General features: G+C 41.8%; 1 protein-coding gene across 1 annotated transcript in view; it reads right to left on the reverse strand.

The window, feature by feature from the left end:
• The window catches only part of kcnh5 (potassium voltage-gated channel subfamily H member 5), a 177070-nt gene that overhangs the window by 19423 nt on the left and 129688 nt on the right, over positions 1-27959 (reverse strand). Inside the window, exon 8 of the mRNA XM_033026452.1 lies at positions 2599-2798. Within this exon, the coding sequence (XP_032882343.1) occupies positions 2599-2798 (200 nt within the window). The remainder of the gene's footprint in view (positions 1-2598; positions 2799-27959) is intronic.

Here is a 27959-nt window from a genome sequence, read left to right on the forward strand (position 1 = left end):
CCTTGTTTTTCTTGTGTGCACCTCAGTAGATAGCTTCACATTTTTCTACATTATAATCTAATTGCCATGTTGTTGCACATTCACTTAGGCTGTCTATGTTGCCTTGAAGCCTCTTTATATCCTTCACCAAACTTACAATTCCACCCTGTGTTGCATCATCAGCACACTTGGAAATATACAGGTAGTCACCTTATTGAAATAGATCATGTATAACTGGAGCAGAAGCATTAACCTTTGTGGTACTGCCAACCTCTGCAGGACTCGTTTATTCCTATTGTTTATTTTTTGCTGTTTAACCAATTCTTAGTCAATGCCAGTACATTATCCAGATTATCATGTGCTCTAATATTGTTGCCCAACTTCACTGAAAGTCTTCTGAAACTCTAAATACAACACATCCACTGGTTAACCCTAATTAATTCTATCAGTCGCATCCTCATAAAACTCCATCGCAGTGAGGAATGTGGGGAATCCCGCTGTGGTGGGTGTTTATGTTAACTTGTATGTAGTTGTGTGTCTTGTTGCTTTTTTTTAGTTTGGCTGTATGGTAATATGAATATCACCATACCTTAATTTGTACACATGACTATAAAAGACCTTTGAAACCTTTCAATATGATTTTCCTTTCATAAATCCATTCAGATTCTCTGCTCAATCCTATTATTACTTCTTGCCATAGATTTCCGGCATTTCCCCCGTAAATGATCTCAGGCCAACAGGTCAGTTGTTCCCTGTTTATTCACACCCTCCTGTCTTAAATAGTAAAGTCACATCTATCTTGCAATCTGCAGGCACCATTGCTGAATCTAGAACACTGAAAGGTGAGCATTCACTAATTGCATTTACAAAACACTGGGCTACAGACCATTGGACCCTTGGGATTTATAGGCTTTCAATCTCAGGAATTTCTCTAGTATTTTTTTTAACAAATACTATTTCCATTAGTTCATCAATCTCGCTAAATGCACAATATTTCAAGCAAGATTATTGGCATCCTTTTTCAAGACGATGGATGCAAAAGATTTGTTTAATTTCTCCCCTATTCCCATCCTATGTAAACTTTCCCATTTCTGCCAATAAGACCCACAATAAGAGACCACAAAGGAGTAACTCAGTGAATCAGGCAGCATCCTTGGAGAACATGGATAGGTGACATCTCAAGAAGTGTCTCGGCCCGAAATGTCACCTATCCATGTTCTCCAGGGATGCTGCCTGACCCGCTGAGTTACTCCATCATTTTGTGTCTTTTATTTGTAAACCGGCATCTGCAGTTCCTTGTTTCTACAATAAGAGACCCACTTTTGCTTTTCATAGGCTTTTTCTTTCTATATATATGTAATGTTCTTATCATCCATTTATGTTTCCCATCTCATATATTTTCTTTCATTTCATCAATTCCTTGGCTTTCTTTAGCCGAGTTCTAAAATGCTCCCTAACTTCATGCCACGTGCTATTTCTGACAACTTTCTAAGCCTCTGCCATTGATTTAATGGTATGTTTAATTTCTCCATTTTAATGGTATGTTTAATTTCTGGTTTAGTGCCTTAAAGGATTTTATGCTTCTGTGACATATTGAATCATATTTGACTAATCGTTTGCAAACCATGTGTTATTTGTGTTGGCTATTACCTGTCCACTGTCATACCTTTTAAAAAGACAAACTGTTGGTGAAATCCAGCAGGTCAGGCAATCATGCAGGGAAATGGATAGACAACATTTTGTAGAATGGTCCCGACTCAAAATGTTGTCAGTCCACTTCTCTCTGTAGAAGCTGCCTGACATTCTCAGCTTCTCCAGCATTTTTTGCTCAATGTTCTAATATCTGTAGTTTTTTGTGTCTCCATCATACGTTTTACTGCAGATTCTCAATTGGCCTCATATAGTTTTAAATTTAAGACCATAGTTTCAGATTCAACGACATTGATTTCAAATTCAGTGTACAATTCTATTACATTATGTTCTGGTCATTTTTCATACTAACTGAGCTTAAGTGGAAAGGTTTTTGTGCAGCATTAGGATGTTGCAGCTTTATTACCCATGGAAGAAATCTAATCTTTAACCTGCAAATCTTTTCACTTCCTTCTGAGTGTAGCAGATATAATAAAACTGAAAATATACATTTTTTTTTATTACTTTTGTATCTCAAATGCTACTTAAATTCTTGTTGTGAAAGTATTTTCACACTAAAATGCAAGGAGTTGAGAATAAGAAGGTTACTACAACATCTTCTGAAGACAATATATCATGCACAAGTGAATTGGTCCCAACCAAATATAGAACAAGAATTTACAGGACATTATGTTTTACATAGAAAGATGCACAGAATGCTAGAAATGTCTGTTTAAAAACTGTTATAATTAAACAATTATTGAACATGTTAAAGGAAAAAGACCATAATTCATTCAAAAAAAATAGACTTTATTCTCAATATATTCAAAATTAATTATTTTCCATTGTGCATCTCACTGGTTATTGCATAGCTGACTTGATAATTACAGTTAAATGTAACTCTCTCCAGAGGAGAATATGCAATTTATAAATAATTAAACAAATGCCATTCCTGGAGGTCTCAGTAATTTTTACCTCATAGGCTCGTACCTTCTCCATGTCAATCCCTTTAGACATTGACCACGTAGACACAATATAATCCATAACGCGTTCGCTGAGTCCTTTGGGGACTTGGTAAAGCTTGAGAAAATCCCGCACATTATTTAGCATTTCATGGTAGCGGTTGGTGTTGGCGTACATTTGCTGGAAGATCGTGGTGACGTTTCCAAAAATAGTTGCATAAAGAAGAGCTGCAAATCAAGAAATGAAACAATCTAAGTCCTTCTTCATATACCTTGTTTGCATATTTTAGATTCTGATTAAGCAAAACATAATGGTTCTGAGATGGAAAATCAAGTGGCAATTACAGAGAAATATGGTGTTTTCCACGATCCCATAAACCCCTGATAAAAGATAGCTTGCATAACAAAATCTTTCATACATTTCCTTTTTTTAAACATTCTTTTGCCTACATATGCTTTGTACACATTTGAATATACGTTTGTGCATTAATTCTTCAACAAATTTAAGGACACCATTGCTTTTCTAATAGAACTAATAGTGCAGTAGATTGGCCAGTGAATTACTGGACACAGAATTCCCTGTCAAGAGCATTTTTCATTTTAACCTTCATTTTGTCAAGGTAAGGAGCCAGGGAATTCCAGCAGTGAGTCAGGAGAATAATACAAGAACCGGCTAGAAATGAATCAAGTTTGAACTTGAACTTGAATCAACTTTCAAATTCAGCTGTATCTAGCTTTTCAGACCTCGATTTCCATGATTCACACTTGTTTCTGGGCCTAACTCAGACAGACTTGGTTCGAAAAGTTTCTGGGACACAGCGAGTTTCTGTCTTGAACAAAATTATTGATCCAGATGCAAACTGCATCCAATATTGGATCAAAATTGGGAGATTTTTGCTTAAGTTCCCAGACACATATATTTGTACATCAGCAGATGCAAAAAATGCGCAAAGACACAGCGCAATCAGCACAATCAAGCAGAGGTTTACACGGTGGTGCAGCATTAGAGTTGCTGCCTTACAGCAACAGAGACCCGGGATTGATCCTGACAACGAGCGCTGTCGATACGGAGTGTGTACGTTCTCTCCGTGATCTGCCTGGGTTTTCTTTGGGATCTCCGGTTTCCTCCCACATTCCAAAGACGTACAGGTTTGTAGGATAATTGGCTTGGTATAATTGGAAATTGTCCCTAGTTGGTGTAGGATAGTGTTAGTGTGCGGGGATCTCTGGTCGGGGTGGGCTTGGTGGGCCGAATGACCTATTTCCTCTAAGGTAGACACAAAATGCTGCAGTAACTCAGCGGGTAAAGGCGGCATCTCTGGAGAGAAGGAATGGGCAACGTTTCGAGTCGAGACCCTTCTTCAGACTATTTCCTCACTGTATCTCTAAACTAAACTACAGGAACATTCTGGATTATGGATACTCTTCAAAATATCTAAAAGAGCGGTGGTCTAGTGTTGTTTGACTGGTACAACTGAAACTGGGTTTATCACAAGACACAAATAGCTTTATCCATCTGGCTATGAGTAACCCAATTGAAATTAGCTGAAAATGATCATGGAAAGTTAGAGAACGGGATTCTATTTGGTTTGGGGCTCAGAGACCAGCTCAAATTTTAAAAAAATCAGAAATCAAAACATTTTAAATATGCTCATATGCTCAAAAATAAAAGCTTTATTCTATTTGTTGGTCACAAATTAGAAAAATTCATGATGCTGATTAAATTAATCCAGGACCGGTCCAGTTATGTGAGTGGGGCCATTTTACAGTGCAAGGTTTCTTAAACTGATTCAAAAGATTATACAATCTTTTTTGCTCTAAATGTAGAACATACTCTAACCAGAACTTTTGGATGAACTCACATAAAAGTTCACTCTCTGCTGAAGTCCAGATCCAGATTCAGATCCAAGGCTTTCAAGAAGGATAAACCAGCACCGTACAGGAAAGCCAAGTATGGTCTCCACAAAGCTATCAAGGATGCCTTGAGAGGTTGGGTGTCTCAATTAAACAGGTTGGAGTCTCAATTAAAACAATTTTACATCAGGTGACTGTGGTTGGGCCTCAATACTATCAAAGACTACAAGCCAAAGTTGTGGGTGATCTTTGGCGACAAAGCATTTCTACTGGGAGAACTAAATATCTTTTACGACTCTTTTAAAGGAAACAAAGTTTCACCTAGTTGCATCTCCCCACCACCTCTCCCCTTATATCACTATCTCATACAAGGCGAACTAGTCTGGAAATTACTTGTCAAATCTCCAAAATAATAAGAAAAATGACATTAATCCTTCTCACTCTGGATGAGTTCATTTTTCAATTGCATGGAGCTGAAACAGTCATATTGCACAATTAAATATCTGAACCTCTCGACTTAATTTAAAGTATGGCATGGGGCAGAGAACTGAGAGGAATCTTGACAGGAAAACACAACCGAAGGCTTCATCCGAAGGTTTCTCTGTTTTCGCAAAGTGGGTTAAATTCAATGTTATTGAAAATACTCAAATATAGAAGCTTTATTACAATAGACTTTCATCTCATCAGACTGATTTGGATTTAAGTTAGCAGGAAAACATATAATTTCATTATTGTATCCAGTGTTTGGGCATGAAATTTTTCTTAATAAATTAATTTTAATATTATTTTCACTGGGCAGTGTTTATCTCTTGTGTTCTGAGTACAACCAATGTGTAGGGTGATGCAGTGATGCAGCTGATAGAGCTGCTACCTCACGGTCCCAGAAATGCATGTTCAATCCGGACCTTGGCTTCTGTCTGTGTGAAGTTTGCACATTCTCCCTGTGACCACGTGGGTTTCTTCTAAAGATCCAGTTTTCTTCCACATCCCAAAGACGTGCAGATTTGACATTTAATTGACCTCTGTAAATTGCCCCAAATGTTTGAGAATGGAAGCTAAAGTGGAATCACGTAGAACGAGCATGAACGGGTAATCGACTTGGTGGGCTGAAGGGCCTGTTTCCATGATGTATCTTTCAATCAATCAAAGATTGGTGAAAATGAAACCAATCAAAATGCTGTGTTTTTATATTTTGGCAATGTAATTATCAATTTTCTCAAAATTGCTGACACAATCTCAGAAGAAACAAAGTGATTAATTGTTTATACCTGTACTACTTTTTTTTAAATTAGAAAATAATGCCTGCCCAGATTTTAGTTTGAGTTCATTTCTCTCCATCAAGAATTAATGGAAAGGTATCACTTGAAAGATCAGTGCATTGTTGTTTCACTTGTTCTCTTCTTCTACAATGTGGCCACTCTCACCCAGACATCAGTTCAAAGAAGGCAGTAAGTTGTGGAAAACTGTTCCCAATCTTCCTTCTGTAAATACTGACTCGGATCAATGGATGACCAGTTCTTGATGGTAGCCTCACAAAATCTGGGTTTAAAATTGAGTTCGCATAACACCATCATTGGGAGATATCAAGTTCTGACAGTCCCCTGATGCTCTGTTGCATGTTAAGCAATGTTACTATTTATTTTTACAACAATATAATGTCCTGGAAAATCTCATTCATGTCTTTTCTATCTCAAAACATGGTGGGGAACAGATCCTCATGCATGTTCACCCTGGAGTTCACTGGCCAAAATATTTATTGGTACCGAGAGTTTACAAAATTAACTTTGCACAATGCACCTAAACAGTTTCAGACTAGCGATAGCTGTTTAAAATTTCATTAGCACCCGAGGCCATGAATTACCCTCTCATAATGTTCTTCATACACTTCACCACTGCTGGGTACACAAAGAAAATCAGCAGATATTTACTGGGATGGGGATAGAGGGGTGTTCGGAGTGTTTAAATGTTTGTGTGCTGAGACTGCCAGGGGATTGTAAATTAAAAATAAGGTATCAGAGAGATCATGGAAATATATGATACTGAGAGTGACCATGTGATGGTCGGTGAAGAATTTGGAAGGACTCAGTTGGCCCACCAGGTCTCAATGGTGGACACGACTCAAGAGGATATTGAAGAAGATTGTGAGTTTGAATTTACTCCCAAAGTGAATCCCACAATGTTTGAAGAAATGTTGACACAACAAACAATTGGAAAAGGTCAAGACACCTTCAATTAATTTAGAGTTGAATTCTACATCAACGACATCAGTTGAGCCATCAAGACAACATCAGGAGAAACTCAGCGGGTGCAGCAGCATCTATGGAGCGAAGGAAAAAGGCAACGTTTCGGGCCGAAACCTTTCTTCAGACTGAAGAAGGGTTTCGGCCCGAAACTTTCCCTTTTTCCTTCGCTCCATAGATGCTGCTGCACCCGCTGAGTTTCTCCAGCTTTTTAGTGTACCTTCGATTTTCAGCATCTGCAGTTCCTTCTTAAACACAAGACAACATCAGTACAGTCACAAAGATCAAAGTGAATCAGTTAAACAGTGCATTTGTTAAGATTAATTCCACTCTTTTAAAATAATGTTGTGTTACATTTGTGAAAATGTGTAACATCACCCTATCATGAACTTGTTCATGTGTGTACATGTGTGCAGTCAGAGAAAAACCTCAAATAAGCCCCACACACCATTCAGAGCTCCACATGGGTGAACTGGGGATGGGGACTGGACATTGTGCCTTCCCTCATAATGGGAACCATTGTGGGGGGATGTTCTTTATGTTTAAATCTCTTATTAATGTTATGTTTGTATTCTTTCTTTATGGTCAACAACCTCAACTCCACCACTATAACACTGAACACCGGCGTGCCACAGGGCTGTGTGCTCAGCCCTCTCCTCTACTCCCTCTTCACCCACGACTGCATCCCTAAGTACGGATCCAACGCCATCATTAAGTTCGCTGACGACACCACGGTGGTAGGACTGATCAGTGACAACGATGAGTCAGCCTACCGAGAGGAGGTCCAGCACCTGACAACCTGGTGTGCCAATAATAACCTCGTCCTCAACTCCAAGAAGACGAAGGAACTTATTGTCGACTTCAGGAAGGTCAGAGGGGGCAGACATACCCCCATCCACATAAACGGGACTGAGGTGGAGCGCGTCTCCAGCTACAAATTCCTCGGGGTACACATCTCGGAGGATTTGTCCTGGTCCCTCAACACCTCCAAGCTGGTCAAAAAGGCACAGCAACGCCTTTACTTCCTGAGGAGGCTCAAGAAAGCCCACCTGTCCCCCCAGATCCTGACCAACTTCTACAGGTGTACCATCGAGAGCATCCTGACCGCCTGCTTCACGGTATGGTACAGCAGCTGCACTGTTGCGGACAGGAAGGCACTACAACGGGTGGTGAAAACCGCGCAGCACATCATCGGCGCCCCGCTCCCTGCCATGGATGCCCTCCACCGAAAACGGTGTCTGAAACGAGCTGGGAAGATCATTAAAGACCCCTCCCACCCCAATCATGGACTGTTTGCCCTCCTCCCATCAGGGAGGCGGTACAGGAGCCTCAGGTCTCGTACCAGTAGGATGAGGAACAGCTTCTACAATTATACCGTCGCATTGCTGAACTCGGAGTCCCGCCGATAGATTCCTCCGGTCCCTCCGTCCCCATTGTTTAATTATTTTGCATTTTCTATTGTTCTGTATCCTCTTTTAAAAAAATTTCTATATTGCACTACTACGGACTGACGCAAAACTGCATTTCGTTGTACCCATACTCAGTATTTGTGCAATGACATTAAAGTTGAATTCAAAAAAAAAAAAAAAAAAAAAAAAAAAAAATGTGCTGCATGGCAAGACGCATTTCACTACACCTAGGTGTATGTGACCAATAAAATAACCTTTGAACATGTTTCCTGTGTATTACTCAACACACCCTGCATGGTACTGTAATCAAGACCAGAAACCCACAAGGTTTCCTGCATCAAATCTTTCCAAATTAAGCTTATGAATGTCTAAGGAAATCGTTATGCAGATTATTACAACAGTTAACTGTTTAAAAAGTGCCCTAGGGCACAAGCTGTTTAACTTTGTATGTAATATACTGTATATAGCTGATGTGATGTGTGACAATGTTAGTACTAAATCTGCTTGCTGCAATTCTGCAATTTTCTACTGTCCAATTTCTTAACACTACAGAATTATGTTTAATGATCTTAGATCCCCAATTGAAGTAATAGCTATAGGCAGCTGAGTTGCCGTCACAGGAGTGTATTGCATATGCGCCATACTAAACTGATTAAATATGAACCAGATATTTTCATAACTAGCCAAGCATAAATTACAGTCACTGTCAATAGCTTTCACTAGTTTTAATGATGGTAGATGAATAAATTATGAAAGATAAACTTGCGTGTCCTAGACCTAGAAACAGGTTAAAACCTTTCAAGAAACTTTTCATGACAAATGGGTTTATCTAAGAGGGCAATATTTCACTGTGAGTAAATATTACTAATGAACAGTTAAACTGTCCAAATTGGAAAATCTTTTTCTGATTCCACAATTCTCACAAAGATTATTCTGCTTCAGCAGTATCATTGGATGATTACTTATTAATGCGTGATAAATAATGCATGTTTTTAATTTTTAATCATGTTAGTGATTCTGTTGTAGATTTTAAAGCTAAAATGGTGCCTGGATTTGATTTTCAAGCTGTCAGTTTTATCAAGTTCACCATTCATGTAGAAATGACTAGAATGCATCTTTAATAATGATTCATCCACATCTTATCAATGGTTTAATTTACAGTTAAACCACTGTAAAGTTCAGAGATTCAGCGTGGAATCAAAATAAATAAAGTATTACACTGATCTATGCACCAATTAAACTCGACCAATAATATTTAAGAAAGAACTGCAGATGCTGGAAAAATCGAAGGTAGACAAAAATGCTGGAGAAACTGAGCGGATGAGGCAGCATCTATGGAGTGAAGGAATAGGTGATGTTTCTGATCATGACCCTTCTTCAGACTGATGTGGGGGTGGGGGGGGGGGAGGGGCAGGAAGAAGAAAGGAAGAGGCAGAGAGAGAGGGCTGTGGGAGAGCTGGGACGGGGAGAGGAAGAAGGGAGAAAGCAAGGACTACAGATGGCAAAATGGGCTAAGTGTTCGGCTGGCAACTGGAAGGTAGCCGGTTCGAATCCCGCTTGGAGTGCATACTGTCGTTGTGTCCTTGGGCAAGACACTTCACCCACCTTTGCCTGTGTGCGAATGTGTGTGAATGTGTGTGAGTGATTGGTGGTGGTCGGAGGGGCCGTAGGCGCAGATTGGCAGCCACGCTTCCGTCAGTCTGCCCCAGAGCAGCTGTGGCTACAGAAGTAGCTTACCACCACCGAGTGTGACTGAGGAGTGAATGAATAATGCGATGTAAAGCGCCTTGAGTATTAGAAAGACGCTATATAAATCCCATCCATTATTACCTGAAATTGGAGAAGTCAATGTTCATACTGCTGGGGTGTAAACTACCTAAGAGAAATATGAGGTACTGCTCCTCCAATTTGCTGTGGGACTCACTCTGGCCATGGAAGAGGCCCAGGACAGAAAGGTCGGATTACTCCCCCTCCCATTCCGAATCCGACCTTTCTGTCCTGGGCCTCCTTGTACATTATCCTGGTGACCTGCATGGGTTTTCTTCGAGATCTTCGGTTTCCTGCCACACTCCAAAGGCGTACAGGTTTGTAGGTTAATTGGCTTGGTGTAAGTGTAAATTGTCCCTTGTGTGTGAAGGATAGTGTCAATGTGCGGGGATCGCTGGTCGGTGCGGACCCGGTGGGCCGAAGGGCCTATTTCCGCACTGTATCGCCAAAACTAATAATGACAACAGAATAATGACACCTGAAATTATGCTCTGCAGCATTGTTTTTAAAATAATATGTCTTTATAATTTGTAAAGTATGTATCTACTATTTTTTTTCAAATGGGCATATGCATTTTGAATATAAATTTGTCAGAATGTTTGATGATGAGCCATAAATACCCTATTGTCTTTTTTTGCTGATCACCATCCCAGCCCCAACCAGCACCACAATTTATCACTGATGTATCTCCAGTTATATTTCAATGAACCTGTCAGCATCAATCATTTGATCAAAATAGATGACCTGTGCCTTGCTTGTTTATACATAAATAATGCTATTGATACCAATCATCAGCAGACTCCTGCATCACAGTTATACAAGACATATGTTTCGCATTTGCACAGCCAACAAGTATTAGATGATCTTCTGACAGTAGGAGAGTGAGAAATACCTTTGCAATGTATATGGTTTTAAGTTGAAAGCACAGAAAATAGATCTAACCAGTGCTGTGAAGAAGCAGATCTGATCGGGTGAATATGCTGAGATGCATTCTTCTGGAAAAAGTGTGAGGGAAAACCTGTCAGAGTCAGAAAAACTATGAACAAGTTTCTAAAGGGGGGAATAGAGGATGGGTTTTTGAATGTGTGTCAGACCAGAACAAATGAGAACATTGACTTGTGCAGATGTATCATGATGTCCCAGATATGAGGCGAAAGCCATTTATCTCTAATCTTTAAGGATCCACTAAATGCCCACATTTTGCTAGTCCTGAAATGGCACTGCTGGCTTGTTTCATTATTTATACTGTTTAATGGGCTTGTTAGCTTGTTGAAAAGCATTAAAGGAGCATTAGTGTAACTTTATTGTTGTTCCTCAGTGTTTGCCACTGTGGAGTATACCTTTCACTGAATTGACTGTGTAAAAGATAAGTTCAGGTACCATTTTGTTGGGATAGTCTACAAAAAATGTTACTATCATTACAACTTATAGGTCGATAACTCTCTTTTAAAAGGGGCTAATAACTACACACATACCTCAGTTAAAAGGGAAACAAAATATATATTGACATTTAATTTCGAGAGAAAATTCCTTGCCTATACTTTGCAGTTCAATTAACAATGTGTTTCACCTGCACATTTAAACATGGACATCAAGAAACTACTGTTCACCTCTTCCTGCTCTTTCAAAAGTTTTGCAGTCAAAACACAGAATGATTACTGCATTTGGCATCTTGAGTCTGGACCAGCTCCAAGCAAAAGCAATCCAGTTTGTTCCAATTTGCCACAATTTTCCAAAGCACTACAAATTCTTTCCGATCAGATACTTACACAGTTCCCTGCTGCAAGACTTTGGCAGGAGATTCAACATATAAATGAATGGCAGATCATGAAGATGCAGAATTTAAATGATGGACACCAATAACCTGGCCAGAAGAAAACCAGGGCATGTTCATACAAGATTACATCTTTAACATTAATTATCTTGCCTTTCTCCAAAAAATAACTTTTACAAATGTGGTCTTACTTTAATTTTTAATTGGAAATTTAAAAACATTGAAAGTATTAAATACTATTTACTAATCTCACTCTCATGGAGCCATACAGGACTGGAACAGGCCCTGTTATGTCTCAGGGTTTCAAGTGTTCATCCAGAGGTTCTGCCCATTCAAGGTTGGGAGAGTAGCATTAGAAAGGGTGCGTGGAATTCAACAGGAGGTGTAGGGAAGGACTGCAGATGCTGGTTTAAATCGAAGGTAGACACTAAAGGCTGGAGTAACTCAGCAGGCCAGGCAGCATCTCTGGAGAGAAGAAATGGGCGACGTTTCGTGTTGAGACCCTTCTTCAGACTTTTCCAGTATTTTGTGCCGACCTTAAATTCAACAGGAGATTGCCTTTGCCTGGCATGGGGGCACAATTTACAAGGACAGATTGGAGAGGGTGGACTTAGGTTGGAGGTTTTGATTTATTCTCTCTAGAACATGGGAGAGTGAGGGTTGAATTTATAGAAGTTTATAAAATGATGTGAGACATAGATAGGGGCGATAGTCTGGGTTTTTCCTTGACTGTTGGGCGGCTAGTGTGGATCCTAGGTCTAAGGTGAAAGGGGAGAAGATCTAGTTAGAAGATATACAAATATATCTGAGGGGCCAGTTTTTCACACAGGGTGGGTTGTTATACAGAACGAGCTGCCAGATGAGTTGGTAGAGACAGATATAATTAGGACATTTAATAGGCATTTGGACAGGAAAGGAGTAGATTACTATGAACATAATGCAGGCAAATGGGATTAGAGTAGATCGGCATCAGAGTCAGCATGGAGGAGTTAGGTGAAAGGTCCTGCCTCTGTGTTTTGTGGCTCGAGCACACTAAGACTATCTGCCTCCAATATCTTCTCAGCCTGTGCTTTCCAGATTGCAACCATCCTCTGTGTGAAATGATTCTTCCTCAGATCCCCTCTAAACCTCCTTCACCTCAATTTAAAGCACCTCTGCCATGGAGAAAGGTTTTCTATACTGAACCATCCCATCCCTAGCAGCATCCTAGTGAATCTCCTCTGCAACCCCTCCAGTACAATTGTATCCTTCTGATAGTGTAGGGACCTGAACAGTACACACTATTCCAGCTCTAATCCAGTGAAGGTCCAGCTAGTCCAGCTCCAGCTTAAGAAAGTTTAGCAAATCCTCCCTTCAGTTATATCCTATGCTCTAGCTAATGAGGGCAAGAACTCCCTCTGCCTTCTTCACCAATATATTTACCTGTGTTGTCACCTTCGGGAATCTGAATCCAAGAGCCTTTGACATAGGACAATGCTGGAGATAGGGTTTCAATCAAACTTGATTTGTAAACGTCTTAAAATGTTACTATCAGTAATTAAATGTCTCCGATATTCTGAGATATTGAAAACAAATATAATTGATCAAATATATTTAAAAAATCTAATTGCTTAAAAATAACCAAATATCTACCTCACTCAAGGATTCTCCATTAAATTGGCAGGAATGTCGGATCCTGTTGCAGTCTGACCTGCTGTGGGATCTGCTGACAATTCCCCTAAGTAGCATTGAGAATTGCAGCTAAAGAGCATAGTGAATACTGCCATTCAGTACGCCCTATACTTGCAACTGGTCCACACAAGCCCATGCTCTGGTTGCATCTAAATTGCTGAGCACTGATGGGTCGCTTCAGAGCCTGCTAACACAGTCAATAAAGGGCCTGACCCACCAGGGCGTCATTTGCGATCACGCAGGTGGCGCGCGAAGATTTTGTGAATCTCAAAATCCTGGGGCGCCGCGCGCGACCACACGTCACTGCCTACGTCACCACGCACCATGCGTGCGTAATGCACACCATGCACGCATCACTCGCACGTCGTGCATTGTGACGCGTAAATTATGTTGCATAAATGTTGCGCAAATGACGCCCAAGTGGGACAAGTCCTTTAGACTCACCCCCTTACTGTTCTTTTAAGGCGTTCAATGAATTGTCGCCAACATGGAAACTAATCACATAATTGAAGCCATTGCTGCCCAACTGGTGCCCGTCTCACTCCCTCTCTGGCGATGAGATTGGAAGAAGGGGGCAATCCTCTGTCACTTTTGCGTTATTGCAGCTTTCATTCAGTTAGGCTTGGTAAATCCCTTACGGTAATACCTCATGATATTCATGACAACCAAGCAATAACTCATGTCTCCGTTAATGGCCACGGACTGCTCAGCCTTTGCAATAAATATTGATCCTTGAACTACTTGTTTGGCAGTTTGCATTGTAACAATCTAAACCCAATTCCTCCAGACCTCAGGGTGAACTATCAAAATATCACGGCCATGAATAAGAATGTAAAATGGTGTCTGAGCCAAGGGTGAAATTGATTACAAAATTGAAAAAGCAACATGCTTAATGATTTCAAGTAAAAGATATGGAAGTGCCTATTCTTTGGCATCAATTTTGAATCACAGTGAGGACTTTAGTGAACTATATCTTATAATACTCAGACCGTAGAGTTAAGAAGTCTATATCTTAAATATATATTCTTAACATGATCAGTGTAATAGTCATAAACTGATACTGTCAGTCAAACAAAAAGGGATCGGTCCTTGTTTTGCCCCTGATTATCTCATTCCTCCCGTTGACTACTGTAGCAAGTTTTTAATGTTCTCACCAATCCTTGTTCTCCACCTGTACCTCTCTCTTACCCCAATCATCACTCTGTCCAGCACGTCAATCTTTTGTTCACCTGAACCTATTCCCACATAACCTTGGATTAGTGACGCTCTTTCATGGACTGCGTAACATCTGTTGTTGTTAATAGTTCTTGCTCTTCAGGTATGGTCCACCTCACCTTTAAATTGGTCCACCTGCACGAGATAGCCCAGCAATTGGCGGTTGTGCAGTAGTAAGCAGAAGAAGTAGATGAAGAAAAAAAAATTGCCATCAAAACAAAAACCTGAATCTTCCATCCTTGCAAACTTGCCCATCTGCAATTTCTTCTATAATGTCCTTGAATGGAATGCGGCAACTCAAATGTTCATTCATTTTCCCTGCAGTTCCTTGTTCCTCCCTTTAGAGTAGTAAACTAACTCTACATTAAGTCACTAATGGTGTACTTTGTGACTGTGAAACTTAATCCTCCATCCTTTGGCTGCAGTCTCCCACAAAACTGTCCGCACCATTTCACACCAATCTTCTCCAACGTCCCTCCAACATCACCAAACTGGAGGGGATTTTTCCCATTGCTTCCATTCTTATCTTCACATTCACAATAAGAAAATTGTCAGTAATACCTTCTCTTCCCATTGCCTTTGACATCCTGTAAGGATATATCTAGGGTCTTCTTCTATTCATCATCTACATGTTGCCCTTTATTAACAAACCCTAAAACACTGCACCAGTTTTAACATGCACATCAAACCAAGCCTTCCCTATCATCCCACTACCTCTTTTGATCCAATCTTTATCTCAATACTGAGGCAATGTTTGCCTGATATATCTGGTCGTGCATTAAGTTGTGGATTCAGGGGGTGCTGACCTGTGCGCGGCTGTCCAGCCAGCAGCTGTCTGTCTTTTCATCTTTTTTTTATTTTTAGTTAGTTAAAGTGTTTTTGTTTCTGGAGTTCTAGACTTTTTTATGTGGGGGGTAGGGGGGGGGAAGGGGGAAACTACCTTTCAGGGTCCTTACCTGGTCGGAGAGGCAGCTTTTCTCCGGGCTGCAGCTTCGACCCGTCCTCGCGGCCTACCAGCGGGCCTGGAGCGGCGTTTCCTGTCGGGCACTGCCCAGAACCACGGCTTCGGCAGCGGCACAGCGCTGGAGCGCTATCGTGGAGCGGGCGATGCCTTGCCTGGGTCGCCGCGCTGGAGCTCCGGTGAGCTGAAGACCGCCGAGTAAAACATCGCGGAGCTGCGGGTTTGAGGAGCGGCCAGCTGCGGGCGGCGGCGCTGAACTGTACATCAGGAGCCTGGGATCTCTAGATGAGATCGCCAGTTGTGGAGCTCCAACCGGCGCGGCCTTGTTGGCTTCGGAAGCCGCGGCCTCCAGTACGGAAGCGGCCGTTCCAGGGTTCCCAAGCCGCTGCGAGGATTCTCCCGACGCCGGAGCAACATCACCCGGCGAGAACGGCCAGGAACATCGGGCCTCCGTAGAGGCAACTGTGGAGGCCTCAATGGGCCCGACTATGGGTGAACTGGGGTTGGGGACTGGACTTTGTGCCTTCCCTCATGGTGGGAGCCATTGTGGGGGGATGTTCTTTATGTTTAAATCTCTTATTAATGTTATGTCTGTATTCTTTCTTTATGTGCTGCATTGGCAAGAAGCATTTCACTACACCTAGGTGTATGTGACTAATAAATAACCTTTGAACCTTTGAATTAGAGAAGCACAAATTTTCTCCAACAAAAAATAGCTAGGTTTGAAGCCAATGGCTTCAGTGCCCATCACAAGCTCTGTTCCCTCGACACCAACATCATCTCACTCCCTACCTGGAAATGAACCAAATTGTTTTCAGCCTTGCTGCGTTAACCAGAGTTGGACTGCAGACTCCATATCCATCCATCATCAAAACTGACTATTTCTAGTTCTGTGACATTGTTCCTGGCTCAGTAATTTGCTGCTGAAACCCTTACCACTCTGGATCTGAATATTGCACTCTTGTTCAACTCTTCAAAACCCTGTTGCTTGTTTCATGACTCTCGCAAGGGGACCTATGCGAGGATCCTGTTTGTTGATTTTAGCTCTGCATTCAACACCATTGTGCCAGAGCTACTACACTCCAAACTTTCCGAGTTGACTGTGCCTGAACCCTTCTGTCGATGGATCACCAGCTTCCTGACAGACAGGAAGCAGCATGTGAGGCTGGGAAAGCACATCTCGGACCTGCAAACCCTCAGCATAGGAGCACCACAAGGCTGCGTACTCTCTCTTCTCCTCTACTCTCTCTACACCAATGACTGCACCTCCACAGACACCTCTGTCAAGCTTCTCAAGTTTGCAGACGACACAACCCTGATTGGACTGATCCAGGATGGGGAGGAATCTGCCTACAGACAGGAAGTGTCACAGCTGGCATCCTGGTGCCATCGCAACAACCTAGAGCTCAATGCTCTTAAGACAGTGGAATTGATTGTAGACTTTAGGAGAGTTCCCCCTTCCCTTACCCCACTCACCATCAACAACACCACAGTCACATCTATGGAGTATTTTAAGTTCCTGGGAGCCATCATCTCCAAGGACCTTAAGTGGGGGGCTACCATCGACTCCACAGTCAAAAAGGAACAACAGAGGATGTACTTCTTGCGGCAGCTGAGGAAGCACAATCTGCCACAGGCAATGATGGTCCAATTCTATACGGCCATCGTAGAGTCTGTTCTCACCTTCTCCATCATGGTCTGATTTGGCACAGCCACCAAGCACGACACCGGGAGGCTGCAGCGAATTGTCCGATTATCTGAGAAGGGTATTGGCTGCAACCTTCCCTCCATTGATTAACTGTACACTGAAAGGGCCCTGAAGCGAGTGGGCAAGATCATCTCTGACCCATCTCACCCTGGCCACAAACTCTTTGAATCACTTCCCTCTGGAAGGCCACTCCGGATTATCAAAGCTGCCACAGCCAGACATAAAAACAGATTTTATCCACGAGTAGTTTCTCTACTCAACAGCCAAAAATCTGTAGCCTCCCTTTGATCTGGTATTTTGTTGGTTCGCATGCTTGATCAATGGTGTTTTATCATTAATGTTTTATTATTATTAATGTTTAGTGTTTTCTGAGTCATTCATAGCTGTCACTGTATGTCATGTTGTTACTTGTGGGCAGAGCACCAAGGCAAATTCCTTGTATGTGAATACTTGGCCAATATACTTACTTACTTACTTACATTCACTCCACTATTTGCTGCCTACAATGTCTTCCTGATAAGCAGTACCCTGAGTTCAAAATTCCCATCCTTGTTTAAAACCCTTCTGTCTCTTTTGATCTCTCTGTTCCCTTTTCATCTGCAAAACTCAGATATTTCAGCATCTCTATCTGGTCTCTTCAGTATTCATAAATTTATTCTGCCATTGGCCATTTACTTTGTCGCTAAAGTCATAAGTTCTGGAGTTCTCTCCCCTAACTTCTTCCTCTTACTCCCTATCTTTGCTCCAAAAGCAGAGCTCTCTGATCAAAACTGTTGCCACATGCCAAGATATTGCTTATATGAATTGGAATCAATATTTTGGTTCCTACCATCCTAGAAAATAAACATAGACATGTCCACTGTCAAGGGCACTACATGAGTGGAATTTGTCATTATAAAACTGTCTCTACTTTGCAAACATATTTGGCTTCTAGTATCTTGAAGGGCTACAATAACTAGCATAACTTTATTTCAGAGTAAGTCCCAATCACTCTCATACCTTTTCCCTCCGACTAATGAACAGAATAGCTGGGGTCAGAGTTAAGCAATTATTATCAATGTCACTGATTATTGGAACTATAGCAATAACAAGACAAGACCATCTAATTATCCTTCATTCAGCCACGATCAATACTCCTATGATTGTTCAAGCATTTTGGAAGAAAAGACAAAAAAATCCATTGTTAGGTGCCTTTTGTCCCTATCTTGCTCCACCAGCTTCCCAAGCTCTAACAGTGACAAGGGTTATATCTTTGCCCTAAAGCACTAGCTCCATGCTATCAGGCAATCACTGGATTATACTCATCTGGTGGGCGCCACCAATTGTGACTCTCACGGTAAACAGACAGATTTATCAACAATGATAGCCCATTACTACATGCCTGGAGGACAAACTGTCAGCTGTGACAGTGTGCATTCAGTAGCAAAGTGACAGGGAGGCAAGGAATAACTTTTAAGGCAAGGTAATGTTCCGATTTTCATTCAAAAATAGCGTGGCATTAAAAACATATGGTATGAAATTGCATACACCTATGCATCATTATATTGATAATTTATGTATATGTGGCTTACTATAATTGGCATGTAGCACTATAATTGGGATGTGGGAACTAAACAATGAGCTAGTAAACAGGGAATAAAATTGTTATTCTAAATGGAGGTGGGAATCGTGACGTTTGGATTCAGCTGTGTACTTTCTTTGCAATTCAAGCAGTTCACTAGTTACATTCTATGTGCTTATTATTGTGATTTCAATGTCCAAACAATGCAGTCCACACAGTTTACAAGATGGACACATCAACAGCTGGCCAATATCATGCATGATTGCCACCAGTTAAAGCTAAGCTGTATTGCCTACAGCTACCATGAATCTTTTAAAGGGAAATTGCACAGAGGCTGCAGCAAGTGCTGGCAATTGTTCCACAAGTTAATCTCACCTGGGAAACAGTGGCATATGGCACAGAATTGGGATGACCAAACTCCATGGTTTTTAGTTGCTGCAGCGGCAATTTACGGATCAGGTGGAAAGGAGGTGAGATGCCTTATATCTGCAGGAGGCACTCCAGACATACAACAATGGGAGGAAATAGTTGAGTTTAATTTAGTTCAGAGTTACAGTGTGGAAACAGACCCCTCAGTCCACCAAGACCGCACCGGCCAACGATCTCCCATGCACTAGTTCTATCCTGCACACTAGGCACAATTTGCAGAAGCCAATTAACTTACAACCAACACTTATTTGGAATGTGGGCGGAAACCGGAACACAAGGAGAAGACCCATGTCTTCACAGGGAGAACAAACACACCACGTACAAATAGCACTCTTAGTCAGTGTTAGATTCTAGGCGGCAGAATCAATAACAACTTACACGCACGTTGCCAGGATCACGAGAGAGAGATTTATTACCCAACCTTCCCTGCTTATATTGAACACCAACTCATTAACATAAACATGAATATGTATGAATACATTACACTGCTTTCCTTTTTTTAAGTAATAAATCTAAGTAGTTACAATTTTGTTGTTGTGATACTTGATTTAAACCAGTATTTTTGAAATTCTAAATGATATATTTATTTTACATATCAACACATTTTCATTTTACTTATACAGCGAGTAATGCCCCTGTCCCACTTAGGAAACCTGAACGAAAACCTCTGGAGACTTTACGCCCCACCCAAGGTTTCCGTGCGGTTCCCAGAGGTTGCAGGTGGTTGCCGGAGGTTGCAGGTAGTGGAAGCAGGTAGGGAGACTGACAAAAACCTCCGGGAACCGCACGGAAGACTCTTGCTCCGCTAAGTTCTGCGTACAGATCTTGCGAGGTTGGTAACGGATATTGTTCGTCATCAACGGCTTGGTTGATTGTGACTTTCTAGTCACCACATAGTCGAACAGTTTTGTCGGCCTTAGGTACGGCCACAATTGGCACTGCCCAGTTACTCTGGTCTGCCTTCACGAGTACTCCATTCCGCTCTAACCTGTCGAGTTCGTCCACCACTTGGTGCTTTAGTGCATATGGTACAGGTCTTTGTCGACAATACACAGGTCTCACATCTTGCTTAAGTCGAATATGTGCATCACAGTACCCTGTTATTCCCGCGTAACTGTCAGCAAAAATATTTGCACGTTTGCTTATGACATTTTCAAGATGTGATTTGGACAAATCGACGCTAAAAATGTTCTTCCAGTCTAACTCTCTTCTACTCAGCCAATCCTTTTCAAGGAGGGTTGGTTTATTTCTGTAGCTGGCTACTATGATGGGCAGTGTTACTGACTGACCATTATGCTGAACTTTCCAGTTCATTTGTCCACATGTCTCCAAACCTTCGCCCGAGTAGGTTCTCAGCTTGACCTTACTCTCAAACAATGGTATCTGGGGGAACTTTGTTTCATACAGGTCTTTGCTCATGACCGAACAATCTGCTGCCGTGTCAATACACATATCGATTAACTGTTCATTTATCAATAGTTTAGTTCGAAAGTCCTTGCCTTGGCTGGTTGTAGGCTTATCGATGTTGGTTGCATAAATGTTGTACAGCCTAAGTTCTTTTCCATCAGGGTTCATCTCCAAGTTATGAACTCCTTTCTGGTGTTGTCGCTTGATTCCCGCAGATTGTTGGTTTCCTGTTTTAAGCTTGGCCGACACGTTGAGGCGATATGGCCTTTCTTCTGACAGTATTGCACTTGGCCATTTTGAACTGACAAAATTGGGATGAGTGATTACCATTGCAACAATAACAACTAGCTGAACTCGGATCCCCGCCATACTTTGGCTCTGGTTTAGCGCCTCTTGGTTTGGCCATAGGCACTGCCTTGTGACTGTAAACGGCCACTGCAATCCATGGTGGACGAAACTTGCGAGCATTCTTTGATGCCATCTCCATTGTGGTAGCAATCTTGCATGCTTTCTCAAATGGAAGATCTGGAGTGTTCATGAGTTTGGACTGAAGCCCACAAACAAATCTGTCATGTAGTGCACGTCCGAGAAAGGCTCCAAAGTTACAGTAAAGTTACGTTTTTCAAGGCAGCAACATACTCATTGATTGTCTCATTCTGCTTCTGGTTTCTAGTGCCAAATTTATAGCTTTCTGCAATTTCCAGAGGCTTTGGGGTGAAGTGCACTTCCAACTTCTTTATAATGTCATTGAATGGCACGTCTTTTGCCTTTATGGGCGCAAGGAGATTCATGAGTGTGCCGTACACTTAAGGACCGATCTCCGTGAGCAGAATCGCTTTCATGCATTCGCAAACGGCCTCATTTGTTTCAGTCACTATCTATCCTTCACCACTAATCTCCATTATGTTGTTTGCAGTGAAAAACATGTTTGCTTTCTCCATATAGGAGCTGAACAGCTCTCTACTCTAGTCAAAAGTGCCAAGGTTCCCAATGTAGCCCATGGACGCTGCCATCGTATCGTTCTCTATATTTTTTTAAAGTCCGTTCAAAAACCCCGATTTCCTGTCTGTTCTGGTGTAACAATTCACCTAAAACTTAGTTGTAGAAAGGCTATTCAGCTTGAGGAACTCGACAAAAAAAAAAAATCTTATACAATCCCAAGGATGGCATCTTGCCATGTGGACACAACATAGAGATAGCCTGACAAACTCTCTATGATTTGTCCAGCTGCTGTTTTACACTACAGTCCCCTGCATCGAAGGATCTGCAGCCTATCGTGTCCAGCTCGCAAACAACTGCGACACAACTCTGTATTTACTGTTTAAAATGTTAAACAATACTGCATGTTGCAAAACAGTCCTGCACTGCATTTAAAGGATGAGTTCACAAACTCTATCCAATCCTCGTAGCCAATTTTGTTATATTCCGGATGACAGAATGAATACCAACTTACACGCAGGTTGCCTGGATCACGAGAGAGAGATTTATTACCCAACATTCCCTGCTTATATTGACCACCAACTCATTAACATATACATGAATATGTATGAATACATTACAGTCAGGATCAAACCCAGGTCTCTGGCGCTGTAAGGCAGCAACTGTACTACTGCGCGCCCTACTGTGCTGCCCCAGTAGAGCTGTAGAATTCAATGGAAAAAGTTGAATCTTACAATCTGGACCGAGTGCCAGGAGAAATTCAACAACCTCACATGCGTAAGCCAAGGTCAGAGGATCAAACTTCAAAAGGCCATTTTCAATTGTGACCAGCTGCACCATGTTCAATTCACATGATCCCATCACTTTCCTTCCAATCTCAATCAATACAGGATACTTAGTTTGACTTTTATATTCCCCACACTTCTACACCCAGCACTGCTACAGACTTCACAGTCCCACCTCAAAGTATTCCAGTCACATGTAACCAGTCACATCAAATAAAGATACCACACAGCAGTCAATGATGATCAATCCTTTATAGTCCAACATCCCCCCAATTATCCACCGACTGGATGGGATTTCTCTCATTGTTATCATTCTTCTCTTTATAGTCAGGGTAAGATGGGATGAATTGAGCATGGTAGAGCTGATCAAAAATAACCTTTGGAGACTTGTTCATTGACTTTGTCTACTCATGTGAGACATTTGGTCCATATTGCAAGGTTTGACTCTTGGCATTAGCCTCCACAGTTATCTCCTCCCACTGGTGTTTAACCTTGTGTCTTGGGTTGCCTCCTCTATAAGTCCTGTGGTCACAGCAGGAGCTAACCTGATGGGGCCCAGAGGCCAAGGGCATATACATGGACATGCTACCTTCCCATGAAGGAAACTGTCAATGTTACTCACTATTTGGACAACCATTGTTGAAAGAGTAGCTAGCAGTGAGGACAAAACCATTAGTGATGATTAGTGAAGGATGAGGGGAGGGCTTCATTGAAACTTACTGAATATTAAAAGACCTGGATAGAGTGGATATGGAGGGGATGTTTCCTCCAATGGGAGAGTCTAGGAGCAGATGTCATAGCCTTTAAATTAAAGGATGTTTCTTTAGGAAGGAGATGAGGAGGAATTTCTCATCAGAGGGTGGGAATCTGTGGAATTCATTGCTGCATAATACGTGGATAGAAACATAGAACATAGGTGCAGGAGTAGGCCATTCGGCCCTTCGAGCCTGCACCACCATTCAATATGATCATGGCTGATCATCCAACTCAGTATCCTGTACCTGCCTTCTCTCCATACCCCCTGCTCCCTTCAGCCACAAGGGCCACATCTAACTCCCTCTTAAATATAGCCAATGAACTGGCCTCAACTACCTTCTGTGACAGAGAATTCCACAGATTCCACAGGATGCCATCAATGGATATTTTTAAGGCAGAGATAGATAGATTTTTGATTATTACGGATGTCAGGGGTTATGGGGAGAAGGCAGGAGAATCGGGTTAGGAGGGAGAGATAGATCAGCCATGATTGAATGGTGGAGTAGACTTGATGGGCCGGATGGCCTCATTCTTCTCCTATCAACTTACTTCCATTCTTTCTTGCTTTTCAACCCTCACTCGCTTCTGATTTGCCAGCTAAGCACGATATAAACCTGCTCATCTTACTTGTTGCACCTTTCCCCACCATAACCTTACCCTTGTGCTATTTGCATTTCCAAATAATAAGAACTGCAACCTTGCAGGCTAGTGGGGAGGAAATACAAGGAGACAGTGAAGATGGCAACACAATATATTATATACACACCCATGAGATGAAATAGTAACATCATGCTTAATTTAAGTAATATCTTAGAGGCAGTATCTGCACGTGTTCCAACATCGTACCTGGGCCACCTGCAATCAGGACCAAAGGAAAAGTATATCAGGTCTCTGGAACGAAAAGTCATGGAGGACTTTTGATGGGTAGGCACAAAACAAATCTTTGATCCAATGTAATGTCTACTTACAATGTCAAGAAGCATGGAGAAGCTTGTGTACCAACTTGGTGCAGAGCTTTGGTCAGATGCTGAGGCCAATCCTACACTGAATAATGATCATAATCAAGCCCACGGACACAATTATGAGCCTAAACTTGTTACGGCGTCTAATGAAAAATATCTCACCTTCCAATCCAACACAGGCAGAAACTACCTGGCACCTGGAAATTATGTTGAATGCTTCGATTGCTGTTGCATTCTTATACTGCAGTGAATATGATTGTGGATTAAAAGTAAATAAAAGAGTATCTTGAGTCACACTACAGTCCATCAATTTATCCAAGGATTGTCAGGAGAGAGTAATTTTCTTTTCAGAGCATACATCTTCCCATTACTGCCAAACAGCAGAATCCTCACATACAGTACCTGTCCGTCAGCCAATATAGACACTGCCACACATACCGTCACAACTTAACCGGGCATTAGGTATGAGAGATTGGACAAATGGATTGTTTTCACTGGAGCAGTAATTGTTTTCTGAGGCTGAGGGGAGACCTGATAGAACTATATAAAATGATGAGAGCCATAGATACGGTAGAGATGCAGAACCCTTTATCCCAGAATGGAAATGTCAAAGACTCGAAGACAGAGCTTTAAAGTGAGAGGGACAAAGTTTAAAAGAGATGCGCAGGGCAAGTTATTTTAACACAGAGAGAGGTAGGAGCTTGGAACAGTATGGTGTCAGCTGGAGGCAGATATGACAGTGGCATTTAAGAAGCTTTTGCATAGGGACATGGATATGCCGGGAATGGAGTGATATGAACCATGTGCAGGCAGAGGAGATTATTTTAACTAGGTATCATGTTTGTCATAGATATTGTGGGCCAACGCTGCTGTTCCTGTGCTGTACTGTTTATGTTCTATGTTTTGGAATGAGTGCTAATTAAGAGTGCCTTCCAAGTCCAACTGCACACCTGCAAATTCGGAAGAAATCTGAAGAAGGCTCTCAACCAGAAACGCCACCCATTCCTTCTCTCCCGGGATGTTGCCTGTCCCGCCGAGTTACTCCAGCATTTTGTGTCTATCTTCGGTGTGAACCAACATCTGCAGTTCCTCCCTACGCCTGTAAATTCAATCAGTTAGCAGTAACCTGCAAGTTTCCCCATGACAATCTAAGTTTGTCCAACCATGTAGCTAATATCCCCAAGTCCAGGCATCATTCTGGTAAACCCCCTCTATACCCTTTCCAAAGCCTCCACATGCTTCCTGTAATGGGTCGAACAGAACTGCACGCAATACTCCAAATGCAACCTAACCAAAGTCCTACAAAGCTGCATCATGACTTCCTAACTCTTATACTCAATGCCCCAGAACAGGACCACTGATTGTGGATGATTAGCCATGATCACAGTGAATGGTGGTGCTGGCTCGAAGGGCCGAATGGCCTACTCCTGCACTTTTTGTCTATATGCCTTCTTTACCACTTTGTCTTCTTGTGTTGCAGCTTCAGGGAGTTATGGACTTGGGCCCCAAGAGCTCTCTGTATATCAATGATGTAAAGGATCATGCCATTAATTGTTTATTTTCCCCTTCGTTCTGTAATTGATGCCAGAAATGTTGCCTTTTGCACTTGAATAACAAGAGACTGTGCATTGTCTGTGCTTAAAATAGGCCTTCATGAAGGGGGTGCATTCATCTAATTAATTGTGCTTAATGATGTCTGAAGAAGGGTTTCAACACGAAACATCGCCTATTGTATTTCTCCAGAAGTGCTGCCAGACCCGCTGAGTTACTCCAGCATTTTGAGTCTGGTATAAGCCAGCATCTGCAGTTCCTTCCTACATAATTAATTCTGCTTGTTCTCTTTCTCTCACTCCTCCAAGCACGAGATCATTTGATAATAAAAAAAAAACAAATATGAAATTTGATGAGGTTCTTTGAAAGTGGACAGATGACATAACTTTCATTTTGTTCTAATTAGCTGATGCTTGCAAGCATTCCCATTAGTGCCTTAAGTGTCACGCAGCATGGGGATCGTAGAACTGTGCTAATAAAATAACTTGCCTTTTTACTTAATTCATTTGGCAGCATGACAAGGAAAGACGGGACGAACTGTGCACAGCACTTCTGGAGAGGTGATGCTATGCTGTTCAAGGTCTTCACTACGATAGAAAACATAGCAACAATTTCTAGGTCAGGATTCCTTCCATGGATAGTGAGTGACCGTTGGGTCATTCTGCTGCCTTCCAATGACACATTGGGACAATTAGTTGTGTAAAATTAAAAGAAGATAAATTGTCATCATTTATTTTAAAACAATGCTATTCGATCGCTATCCCAATCCACAATGCTAATGTAACTATTAAGAAATGGTAATCGAATGGGAAAGGACTAAGGTCATTAGGAATTGGAGTAGAATTAGGCCATTTGGCCCATCAAGTCTACTCTGCCACTCATACATGGCTGATCTATCTCTCCCTCCAACCCCATTCTCCTGCCTTCTACCCATAACCTCTGACACCTGTACTAACCAAGAAACTACCTATCTCTGCCTTAAAAACATCCACTGACTTGGCCTCCACAGCCGTCTGTGGCAAAGAATTCCACAGGTTCACCGCCCTCTGACTAAAGTAATTTCTCATTATCTCCTTGCTAACTCTGGGGCTATAACCTCTAGTCCTAGACTTTCACACAAGTGGAACATCCTCTCCACATCCACTCTATCCAAGCCTTTCACTATTCTGTATGTTTCAATGAGGTCCTCCCTCATAAGGAAATTCACTGGAGTTTGGAAGGATGATTCACAGGAGTTTAGAAGGATGAGGGGGTATCTTATAGAAACATAAAAGGACTGGACATGCTAGATGCAGGAAAAATGTTCCCAATGTTGGGCGAATCCAGAACCAGGGGCCACAGTCTTAGAATAAAGGAGAGGTCATTTAAGACTGAGGTGAGAAAAAACTTCTTCACCCAGAGAGTTGTGAATTTATGGAATTCCCTGCCACAGAGGGCAGTGGAGGCCAAATCACTGAATGGATTTAAGAGAGAGTTAGATAGAGCTCTAGAGGCTAGTGGAGTCAAGGGATATGGGGAGAAGGTAGGCACGGGGTATTGATAGGGGACGATCAGCCATGATCACAATGAATGGTGGTGCTGGCTCGAAGGGCCAAATGGCCTCCTCCTGCACCTATTTTCTATGTTTCTATGTTTCTATGATACTACATGTCATGTAGCAACAGTTTTAAAAATAGGACCAAAAAGCACAATGCAATACACACATCAGTGTTCTCAGACACATTACTTCCATTGGCCCAATTAGACCTCACATTCATTGCCACCAGGCTGCTCATCCCATCTCTGAAGAAAGATTTTAAGAGGAGCAAGAGGCAACCGTGGCTGACAAGGGAAGTCAAGGACAGTATAAAAATAAAAGAGAAGACATATAACATAGCAAAGATGAGCAGGAAGCTAAAGGATTGGGAAACTTTGAAAGATCAACAGAAGGTAACTAAAAAGGCAATAGGGGGAGAAACGATGAAGTATGAAGGTAAGCTAGAAAATAATTTAAAGGAAGATAGCAAAAGCTTCTTTAGATATGTGAAGAGGAAAAAATTAGTTAATACAAATGTGGGTCCCTTGAAGCCAAAAACAGACAAATTTATTACGGGGAACAAGGAAATGGCGGATGAGTTGAACAGGTGCTTTGGTTCTGTCTTCACTAAGGAAGACACAAACAATCTCCCAGATGTACTAGGTGGCGGAGGACCTAGGGTGATGGAGGAACTGAAGGAAATTCACATTAGTCAGGAAATGGTGTTGGGTAGACTGATGGGACTGAAGGCTGATAAATCCCCAGGGCCTGATGGTCTGCATCCCAGGATACTCAAGGAGGTGGCTCAAGAAATTGTGGATGCATTGGTGATAATTTCCCAATGTTCTATAGATACAGGATCAGTACCTTTGGATTGGAGGGTA

This window comes from Amblyraja radiata, chromosome 9 (genome assembly GCF_010909765.2).
Source record: "Amblyraja radiata isolate CabotCenter1 chromosome 9, sAmbRad1.1.pri, whole genome shotgun sequence".
NCBI lineage: Eukaryota > Metazoa > Chordata > Chondrichthyes > Rajiformes > Rajidae > Amblyraja > Amblyraja radiata.